General features: G+C 48.1%; 2 protein-coding genes across 4 annotated transcripts; one reads left to right on the top strand and one right to left on the bottom strand.

Annotated features, from left to right (window-relative positions):
• The first annotated feature begins 1,750 nt into the window (after positions 1-1,750).
• LOC123098555 (embryonic protein DC-8) lies at positions 1,751-3,440 on the top strand. Of its 2 annotated transcripts, XM_044520588.1 has the most exons (3): positions 1,751-2,168; positions 2,247-2,714; positions 2,745-3,440. In XM_044520588.1, the coding sequence occupies exons 1-3, from the start codon at positions 1,850-1,852 to the stop codon at positions 3,287-3,289; spliced, it is 1,332 nt and encodes a 443-aa protein (XP_044376523.1). In that variant the 5' UTR covers positions 1,751-1,849; the 3' UTR covers positions 3,290-3,440. The 2 variants fall into 2 exon arrangements, with proteins under 2 accessions (XP_044376523.1, XP_044376522.1); XM_044520587.1 differs by having other exon boundaries at positions 2,247-3,440.
• Positions 3,441-3,487: 47 nt separating this feature from the next.
• Positions 3,488-6,874, bottom strand: LOC123098553 (major facilitator superfamily domain-containing protein 12). Of its 2 annotated transcripts, none has more exons than XM_044520585.1 (10): positions 6,739-6,874; positions 5,847-6,085; positions 5,686-5,755; positions 5,377-5,573; positions 5,180-5,255; positions 4,912-4,995; positions 4,749-4,828; positions 4,528-4,654; positions 4,343-4,402; positions 3,488-4,259 (listed from the first exon to the last, which is right to left on the bottom strand). In XM_044520585.1, the coding sequence occupies exons 2-10, from the start codon at positions 6,005-6,007 to the stop codon at positions 3,717-3,719; spliced, it is 1,398 nt and encodes a 465-aa protein (XP_044376520.1). In that variant the 5' UTR covers positions 6,008-6,085; positions 6,739-6,874; the 3' UTR covers positions 3,488-3,716. The 2 variants fall into 2 exon arrangements, with proteins under 2 accessions (XP_044376520.1, XP_044376521.1); XM_044520586.1 differs by lacking the exon at positions 6,739-6,874 and adding an exon at positions 6,535-6,732.
• Between the last annotated feature and the right edge of the window lie 4,215 nt (positions 6,875-11,089).

The following is an 11,089-nucleotide window of genomic DNA, read 5'->3' as shown; positions in this document are numbered from 1 at the left end:
CCAGCCTAGCCACATAACAGGAAGGAGATGGCCAGGATAATTACCTGCATAGAACAGAAATTGGCATGAAAATAAACATAAGATATTCATTAATCTATTATTTGCATGCAAATGCAAGATTTTTTTTAAGAAAAAACAATTATTTAACCTTGTACTCGACTTTGATGTGTTTAGAACATACAACACTCTTGAATTTGTCCACATTATGTTCACCTTTTCCACAGTATCGTCCTTCCGATTGCTCGCAAAAAAAACAGATGATTTTCCATATCCTCTTCAACATCCTGGTCCAAAAATCTCTACCGGTTGTGCATTCATTAGGGGGTTTGGGTTCCGCTCTTTACGCGAACTTCAAGTACGGCCGACCATATCCAATGGGTGAACTTGACACACAAGATTGACTCCTTCAGCCTCTCATCCAAGGCTGGTGGTCTTACATGGCTCACGAACCCTCTTGTCAATTCTCGTTAGGTCGATCTATCTCAAGCTTTGCTATGGGAATCATGTGGCCCACTTCAAGAAGATTTGGCACACGCTCTTCGCTGAATATCAAAGTTTTACTTTGGCAATTGGTTGCACAATTTTGGGCCCTTTCAACCATTAGGAACAAATTTATCACCTGAATAGATATCAGAATAAATGTATGTTCAAAATGATCATCTTTATGCAACAGTGGAAGACAAGGGTTCGTTGAAACAATTTTTTTAAGGTAGTTTATTAGCCCTCCTTGAATTTTAGCTCAATTTTAAATAATCAATAGCAAAATATATCTCGTAACTTCACCTGCCTTTGCGTGTGGGACATTTGGGCCAACCACGACACATATTGTTGACATTCATGCACCCAAAAGGCACCTGCCTTAACGCACCGAAGCTGAGTCCCCGCCAATGAGTACGTCACCGGATTATCATTTGAACACAAATCTAATGATATACTTCTTGAATATGAATCTAATGGAGACTGCAGTTGTTCAAAATTTCCCCGCCAATGAGTATGTCATTTGAACACAAATATAATGATATACTTCTTGAATATGTATCTAATGATGTACTTTTTGCGGCATGTAACCCAAATTTTTGTAGTCAAATAAAACGGGACAGAGATTGCAGTTGTATAAAACTTCCCCCACAAAAGAGTAGTTGTTTAAAGTTTAGAAGAGGAGAAAACTCAACTTTTTCATTATGGAGTTGAGTTTAGGCCAGTTTTTTTGCCAGAATCCGACCACTACCCAGCTTCCTCCAGAATCACTGAGCCTCATTTCTTTTATCTAGTTAGGATCTAATTAGATAGAATTGCAAAAAAAAAAGGCTTAAAAATTCTGGGAAAAGCTGAGTAAGGGTTGGATTCTTGGAAAATCCCCAGATTCTAGAAAAAAAAACTGGGCCTAGTCATGCGTGCTGCTGAGCCTGTGTGTGTGGTCGACTGCTCAAGAGAGGATCGAAAGCCCACTTTGCTTCACAAAACCGTTTCCAGTGGCCCCCCTCCCCGCGCAACGGTCCGTCGGCTCCGTACACACGCGACGTACTCAAAAGAAGGCGCCGAAGCGACTAGAACCAGCTTGCCATCCAGAGCCATCACCTCCCGGATTCCGATGGCTGCGTGTGTGCCGACTGGAACGACGTGTATCGGCTACGTGGCCACCTCACACGGACACCCGTCGCCGCGCCACCCGCCTCGCCCGCACCAACCCCTCCACGCGTCCGCCCCCTCCCGCCCCATAAAACCCCACGCCACAAAACCCAAACCCGATCACTCCTACTGATTCCATCGCAGTCCTCCATTCAGAGCACGCAAAGCACACAAGCAGCTGACCACACTAGGTTCTAGCTCGGGACAATCACTCCAATCAATGGCGTTGTCGAAGAGGCTCGCGGCGACGGCGCTGCTGGTGCTGCTCGCGTTGGCGGCGTCCGCGTCGGCCAAGACGACGCGGGAAGCCGCTGAGGCGGCCACGGCCAAGACGACGCCGGGCGGCGCGGAGACGGCGCCGGGCAAGGAGGAAGAGTCCTGGACGGGGTGGGCCAAGGACAAGATCTCCGAGGGCCTCGGCCTGGACAAGATCTCCGAGGGGCTCGGGCTCAAGCACCACGCCGACGAGGAGGAGGCCGCGCGCAAGGCCGGCCAGACCGTCAAGTCCGCCCGCGAGACCGTCCAGCACACCGCCTCCGGTACGTGTCCGTGGTGTTCATTGTTGGTTTCTTGGGTGGTCAGAGTGACTGGAGTCTGATGCTGATTTGTGTGTACAGAGACGGGGAGGCAGGCGAGCGGCAAGGCTTCGGACGCCAAGGAGGCGGCGGAGCAGGCGGCGACCGGGGCCGCCAACAAGGCGGGGCAGGCCAAGGACAAGGCGGCGGAGACGGTGAAGGGCACGGCCGGCGAGGCGTCCAAGAAGACGGAGCAGGCTAAGCACAAGACCAAGGAGGCCGCGGAGGCGGCCGCCAAGACCGGCGCCGAGACGCACGAGCGGTCGAAGCAGGGCAAGGCTAAGGTTGAGGAGGCGGCCAAGGAAAAGGCTGGACAGGGGTACGAGACGCTGAAGCAAACCAAGGACGCGGCCGCCGAGAAGGCCGGCGCCGCCAAGGACACGGCTGCGGAGAAGGCCGCAGCAGCCAAGGACGCCGCCGCGGAGAAAGCCGGCGGCGCCACGCAGACGGCCGCGGAGAAGGCTGCAGCAGCCAAGGACGCCGCCGCCGGCGCCACGCAGACGGCAGCGGCAGCCAAGGACGCCGCCGCCGGCGCCACGCAGACGGCAGCGGCAGCCAAGGACGCCGCCGCGGAGAAGGCCGGGGCCGCCAAGCAGACAGCCGCGGAGAAGGCAGCGGCAGCGAAGGACGCCGCCGCAGAGAAGGCCCGCGCCACGAAGGATGCGGCCTGGGAGAAGACGGAGTCTGCCAAGGACGCCACATGGCAGGCGCAGGAGAAGCTGAAGCAATACAACGACGTCGCGTCGGAGAAGGCCGCGAACGTCAAGGACGCCGCTGCGGAGAAGGCCCCGGCCGCCAAGGACGCCGCGTGGAAGAACGCCGAGGCGGCCAAGGGAACGGTCGGGGAGAAGGCAGGGGCGGCCAAGGACGCCACGTTGGAGAAGACGGCGTCGGCCAAGGACGCCGCATGGGAGACGGCGGAGGCGGCCAAGGACACGGCCTGGGAGACGGCGGAGGCGGCCAAGGATAAGGCCAACCAGGGGTACGAGAAGGTGAAGGAGAAGGTTGGGGAGGTGAAGGACAAGGTCACCGGCGCGGCAGCCGACGGCAAGGCGAAGAAGCACCGCAAGGACGACGAGCTGTGAATGAGCACCATCGTTCCGCATTTCTTGCAATAGCTTTACATGAATGTTTTCAGTGTTCACGCTAGTTTTTTTTTCTGCTGTTCCTTCTTGTACAATAATGTGAGACCATCTGTAGAGAACCCTGCACGATCAGACGAGTTTCTTTTGAAAATTTTGTTGTCCTGAATCTTTTTACAAATTTGATCCTTCTGGATTTTATTGTGCGCCTGAATCTTTTACTCAAAATTGGAGCTGCGACTGATGAACAACAGGACGACTAGTGCAGTCTTCCCAAATCTAATTGGAAAGAGCTGAATTACACAATTACCACCGGCATGTCGACGATGATAGTATACATCTTATCTTACCTTCCTTTTCAAATCTAATTGAAAAAGGATCAGCATTTCCCAAATTCTTTCCCGCATACGAACAGAGCGCGGGAACTGATTCAGACAAGGAGCGGAGCTTCCAGCGCGCCGGCGGCGGCGGAAGCCCTGGCCCTGCGGTCGGCACGGGCAACGTCGTCGTCCTGCAGCCTGAGGGTGGAGGCGACGACGATGGCGAGCACGGCGAAGCAGGCCGGGATGAGCCCGGTGCCGTACCTGCTGACGGTGTTGAGCCCGCGGGCGTCGCCGCAGCTGGAGGCGACGTCGTAGGACTCGAGCACGAAGAGCGCGAGGCCGCAGGACATCTTGTCGAGGAAGCTGAGGGAGCCGTAGACGAAGGCGCAGCCGTTGAGGTCCTCGCCGACCAGCGCGCTCTCCAGCCCGATGGTGGTCACCATGACCAGCGCGTTGGCGGCGCCGATGACCACGGCCAGCGGGTACATGAGGTTGTGCATCTGGCTCGGGAGGAGGAACACCGCCGCGCCGGAGATCACCCACAGCGTCGCCCCGATCGTCAGCAGCGACTTGAGCCGCCGGCTGTTCCACCTCATCTCCTGGAGCACCACGGACACCAAGAAGCTGCAGCAGAATATGATGGCCGGAATCTGCAGAAAGTCGTCCAAGATCAAACGTTTGAACCAAGAAGATCGCAGTACTCAAATTGGTGGTGATGAACTGAAGAACTTACGGTGGCTTTGGAGTATTCGTTCATCCTCAGATCTCTGGTGACGTAGAACGCGATGAGCGACTGGAAACAACAGAACAATTGTATTCATAATCCAAGTTCATCACCATGATACCGGAGCAAATCTTTGGTGTTTTACGAAATCAAATTCCACAAGAAATGATCTTCACTAAGAACATCTAGCCTACCTGGGAGACGTTGGTGATCAATCTGGCAAGCATGTAGAGGAGAGCGACTTGGTAGTAGAGGGTCTTCTTGAACCAGTAGCTCCACGCGATCCGAGCCCGTTTCTTGCAGTTAGGCTCGCACTTCAGGCTGCGACACCACACAAGAAGACTTTCTTTCAGAAAACACTGTTTATCTGTACATTCTGAACTGCTAATTTTTCAGTGTCAGCAAGTCGGCATACGTGGGCTCTTCTGTTCCAGCGTGGAACAGCACCAGGAAGCAGCACCCCACGAAGATGGACACGTACGCGATCCACTTGTACTGCGGGTGAAGAAAAATCACGGTGAATCGTTTGCTCACAAGCTACTGCTATTAGAACTCAAAGCAGATTTGGACAAGGTTACCTGAACAACAATGTCTGCACATGTCTTTGCCTTCACTATTCCAAACACAGCCAACGCGATGCCATATAGACCAAGATTAGCCACCTGTAATTTGTCATATTCATTCGTGGTCAGCATCTTTTTGTTTCAAGGTCACGTTGTGACAGGTATATAATAGAGCTCATGGAGGAGGCAGGCATGTTGGCACGAGATGAAGCAGTGGCGTGAAGCAAAGAGAAAGCAAACCGGTCAAGAAAGATGGCCGTGCGTGCATGGTCGTAGGACTCACCATGGTGGAAGCGTTTCTGCAGCTCGCCAAGGCCACCCGGCTCGTGGGGTTGGACGTCATGCAGTTCACCATCGACCTGAAAGCCATAAGGATTGGGAACACAACCGAATATCAGTAGTGTTCAAGACACTCTGTCAGATGGTAAAATGTTCATCAGTCAAAGTTTGAAGGAGGCAAAAGCAAGGACGTTTGCTCACATGTGGGAGACCTGCGTGGCCGCCCACCCGATGTTGAAGACGGCGGCGAAGAAGCTGTAGCCAATGGTCCTGACGAGGTAGGAGTCGGTGCCGAGGATGGTGCAGAGCAGGCACCCGCCGAAGACCGAGGAGAAGGAGATGCCGACGAGGACCGACCCACCGATGTGCCACAGCTTGAAACGCCCGAACCGGTCGATCTGGGGGGTGATCAAAGTCAAACAACACAATGTTCAGGCGTCATTATTCATGATTCTCACTGTCGAGCGGCAAGAACAGGAAGTTTTGATCGAGTTAGATTGATTTTAGTACCATCTCTCCGGCGACGATGGTCATCAGCCCGTCTGCGACCTGGCCTGAGAGCATCACGATAGCTGCATCCCTGCAAGGCATGAACGATCAGGTCAGGTTCAGAAGATATTCATGCATGCTGATGAAAATGGCTGCATTGGTTACTAGAGTTGTAGTAGTACCTTGGAGCGAGGCCGATCTCTTGCAGGAAGAGGAGGAGGTAGGTGAACCAGCAGGCGGAGGTGATGTCGTTGAGCATGTGGCCGACGCCGTAGGACAGCACGGGCCACCGCCCCAGCGGCTCGGCGACCTCCAGCTCCTCCTCGCCGCACTTGCCAGCCATGGAGCAGCAGCAGCAGCAGCAGTAGTGCCGCCGGTTGGGTTCCGAACCTCTGTTACGAACCTAGATTCTGAATCACTCCTGCAAAAAACAAAGCCGAAACTGTGTCATCTACTACTGCAGTTGCTTGTTGCTCACAGACCGGAGCAAACCAAGCATTATTTAAAGGCGTTCCAGCAGAAGAGCTAGTTTTGGAAGGGAGGGAAGTTTCGGCAGGATTCAAGGGCGTGAATTTGGGGAGTAATTAAAATGTTGCTGGAATAACAAGGCAAGAAGTAGTACTACTATACTAGCGGTAACCGATATGACGACAAGGAAACTGGTTCGCAGCAGCGCGACACACACAATGAATGGATGGACGGTAAACCATCGGCCGGCCCCAACCCAATCCGTCCCTGAATCCCAGCAGCGAATCCGCATCTTTCTAAGGCTCTCCTTGGAGGAGGAATTGAAGAGAGAACCATGGCGGTGGCGGAGGCTTAAGGTTAAGGAGGGAAGAAGAAGAGCGACCGCGGGCGGCGGGCACGTACCGGGCGCCTCCGCTTGGACGTCGACCGGGAGAGAGAGAGAGAGAGAGAGAGAAAGAGAGAGAGGTGGAGGCGGAGGTGGTCGGCGAGGCGGATGCTCGGGGATGGTGGATGGCTTGGTCCGATGAGCAGGCAGGCGGTGGTATTTATAAGACGTAGCTGGCGAGGCGAGGCGAGCGAGTGGGGGAAGGGAAGGGGGACCCCGACCTGGGGAAGGAGGGACGGCGACGGCGCGGTCGACGCCGCCCGCCGTCACTGCCACCGGGCAATGACGATGCGATTTCTTTAGGTTATTCCTCCTCCTTCCTTTTTTTTGTTTTGCTGGAAAAAATAGGCGCCTGTCTGCCCGGGCCGTTCAGACTGCGGTCCGTCCCTGCCCCAGACCGGCGTTTTTATTTTGGGCATTTTTTTCCCCTTCCGCGTGGTCAAGCAGTGTCAATTCCTTCTCTTTTCGTATAATATAAATCCGTCTTGTTTGGAGTTGTTCTTGGAGTCTTGGACTCTCCCGCGCGCTTGCTTGGTGATCGATCGATGGCGCCGGTCGGACACAAGCAAAGCTTGCGTGCCTTGGGACCGAATGCCATTCATCAATGCTAAGAGATTTTTGCATCCACCTATATGTCATAAATACTATACCATGATATATGTTTCGCCGAAATGGAAAGATATACTACTACTATTTATATTAACACTATTTTGAGATTGTGGTTTATGTTCATGTCAAACGGTACTAAAATTGAACATTCATCTTATGTTGTCTATACACCGAATATGTAAACTGAGGTAACATTGGTGCTAAAATTCTAGGTCCACACTATATCTACAGCATACATACTTCTATGGACAACTGTTGAACCCAATCCCAAAAAATTATCATTTATTGCATGTTGTGACATCATCTCTTAGGTCATCGATGAATTAATAACAAGCTTAGCAATTTTAATGTGTTTCCAGAAATAGCCAAAATTTTAGAATAAGATTTACATATGGCAATTTGCTTGTCTATACAAGGAATATGTAAATTGTGGCACCTAAAATTCTAGGCCCGCCACTAGATTGATATGGCATACTTCTATGGACAACTACTGAACCCTATCTCAAAACAAAATATCCCGTATTGCATGCAGTAAACTAAGAATAAGATTTACGTATGGAAAATTGCCTTTTCACTTATACATGAAATTCGATCTTGAGCGTGGAACAAAATAAACAATTTGATTTCTGTTACATATCATGAGATATACAAGTGACACAATACGAATATCGCTAGCATAGCATGCTTTCAATGTATTAACATATGTGGATCAGTTATGCATGGATTAACCCGCAAAAAAAAGTTATGCATGGATACAATTGTATGAAAAAGACATTAGCTTCGGTAGAACAAAGACCCATAGAAGTATGTTTGGATGGACAGTCACTCTAGTGAAGTTCGTATAACTATGGCAAGAGACAATGATGGTTCATATGTAAGAACATTGTCAGTGGCCTCCAGGGTTTGGATTGCAAATCAAGTGCAAGATAACACAAATCCAAGTATACGTGCACCCGGAGTAGGTGCAAAACATGCATGACATAATGTAGGCACAATATGTGGACTTTTCCAATGTGATATGTGTACAAGTGGCATAGCATATGAAGGAAGCAACCCCTTGTAGCGACTGTAACTGTAAATATTAGAGCCGATAAATAATGTCAAGTGTGTAATAAGTTGCTTCGGTCCTACAAAGTGTAAGCCCTAGCAAATAACAATTGCATGATCAAACCAAGTTGATTATGCTTGAGCAAGCAACAAGGATGCTTTTAGCATGTTTTGGATTTTTTTACTATACCTTCATAACTCCTTTTTGGGAAACCCCTAGAAAAAGCCTAGAATATAATAGATATGAACCTAAAGAGATCATATGGAGTTCAATCTTTCATCACCATAGATGAATGTGTGAAATGAAACTATTGTGTGTGTGTGTGTGTGTGTGTGTGTGTGAGAGAGAGAGAGAGAGAGAGTTTAGCGTACAAAAAAGGTCAAGTATGCAACAGGGTTATACTTCTAGTACAAAAATAAGACACATATAGACTTTGGGGAGAACAAACCCTAATCAAAGTGAGTGAGAGAAATTTAATCACATTTCTTCAATAATATAAATTGGTCAAAGTTGTCTTGCAATTGTGAAACGACATAATACATCCAGACAGGTGGATAAAGAGTTCTCTAGGTTCAAATAGGAGGTTAGTTCTTGGTCAAAATAACCTCAAATTGGTAAGATTTGACAAAAATGGAGCAAGAGTGGAGCAAGATTGAGAGGGAACACTAAAATATTGATTGATCTTTTGTGTGTCCATCTTTATTGTGCCAACCCAATGCACTTAATGAAAATATCACTATCAAAGTATGGACATGTTTCATGAGAAACACATTCTTGCTATATTTTAAACTATAGTTTACCGTATGATATTTTTCAAGAAAATATAAATATAATAATACACCTAGTAGTTGTATATCTATTCGAGACCAAAATGTCTAGCTGCATGGATGTTGGGCCTAGCCAAGCCAACTCGGGCGACTTTGGGTTCTCGCCTCTTTCAGAAATTGAGAGAGGGACTTTTGTCTGTCTTTCTTTATTTTATTTTTATAGAGATTTCTTAAAATATATCAATCCAAAACTAAAAGCAATCGTTTCTGTGAAAAAAACTAAAAGCAATCGCTAATGTTCATATACTGAACAACTGCATCAAGAAGAAGAGTGATTATCTAGTTAAGGAGGGAAACCGGATCCAAAAACAATGCACCTCTTGGTTAATTAAGGAAAACCTAACTTCAACCTCTCCATAGAATTTAGGATCGATGGTAAAAATTACTTGTACAACAAAGTATTTTGAAATGACAATACACGGACGGTTGGCATAATGGCATTAAATGTGAAAGTGTGCAAAAACAGCGAATTCATATTTCATTTGTCATTGCATTTGCACCCTTTCACATTTATATTAAAACCCTATGTAGAATGAAATCTTAAGACACTCTCACGTTTAGTTGAATTGGAGGCAAAAAATTTGCCACATTGATTAATTAAGCAGAAAAGAATTGTCAAGCTATTAATTGACAACAATTGGGTGAAAACCGTTACAAACTTGACCACGTGCTTATCACTCCTAAAGCATGAATCCTCGAGGTGGACCGACAAACAGTCCCAACAAGCTACAACCACAAAGGCCCAACACATGGATCACAACATGACAAAACGATGTGGCGGAACAAATAGTAAATAGGTGTGACGCTTTTGAAGATGACCTGTGACATTAGAAAAGAGGTGAAAGTGAAACAAGGTGCTAGGTGACTTGCCACAAGACAATGAAAAAGAAAGTTAAGCCTAAATTTTGAGAAAACAAGAAACGGTATGTTTTTAACAGAAATTCGACCATGTGCTTGCTACTATGTATGTTAATTTCGTTATCTATATACTAGCGGTTTCATACCAGCATGGGAATTGCAAGCGAGCAGTAGCTCCTCAATCAGTTAAGCAGAGCCACCGGTAAACGACTATTCAAACAACAGAACAGAAGGACACCCTGTGTTCCAACAGAGTTACGAGCATTGTTAATTTCACCTTCCATGCAGTAAAAAAACAAAGCAAAATCATCCTCTCGCTGTAGCTGATCAGCAAAACAATGTGAATTCAAGAACAGACTCCAGGCCCTGAAGTCATATACAGATCTTGGCAGATCTCTGATCAAGTCATGCATGCATGGCAAAAGTTGGTCATCCAGGACACCAGGAGCTACCATATCCGCCTCTGCTTGCCTGCCAGTCGTGAGTCATGAACGTATTAGGTGGTAAGACCACCTTTAACCGAGCTTCGTCGGCGCCGTCTCGCTAAAAAGGTAACCAAACTGGCCTATCAGACTAGCAGACACCAATTATTCTTCAGCACTAGTAGCTCTCATGTGATGTAAGATTCCCTGTATACGTCGTGCAAAGTTTATTTTTGGGACTTTACAGGGTGCATGAAAATCAGGGTTTCTTTAGCAGGAAATTTGTGTGGGTAGGTAGTATGGGTTAGTTATAAAACTGTGTCAAGTTGTCAGCCACATGGGCCAAGCAAGCATCCAAACTCTTTCATCATCTTTACCCCGCAAAAAAAAACTCTTTCATCATCTTTAAAGAGTACAGAGATGTCTCCATCCGAAGGACTAAGTAGATTTGGCAGTGTCAGGTTTCTTCCTATATACAGTATTATATCTCTCTTTTTCTTGTTTGAGAATCATATTAAATTTCTCTTGATCACATTAGCAGCCCCTGGTATGGTATCCCCTTGACCACAAGTGCAGGGACTTAGCAGCCCATGGTCTTGACTTGTGTGCAAATGGAAGGTCGGATATGCGCGTATCATCGACATAAAAATACTATCAGCAGTTCGTCATCTCTTTCGTCCTGTGTAATGATCGTCAAGCAACCGATAAGCATATCCACAAATTGGCTGAGTGTCATGTAATATCGGTCCTTTTTTTTTGTAAAGTTGAGTGCCTTCAATATAACTTCATTTAGCCATCAAGAGAAACG

Source organism: Triticum aestivum, chromosome 4D (assembly GCF_018294505.1).
Source record: "Triticum aestivum cultivar Chinese Spring chromosome 4D, IWGSC CS RefSeq v2.1, whole genome shotgun sequence".
Lineage (NCBI taxonomy): Eukaryota > Viridiplantae > Streptophyta > Magnoliopsida > Poales > Poaceae > Triticum > Triticum aestivum.
This window is presented reverse-complemented; position numbering and strand designations above follow the sequence as displayed.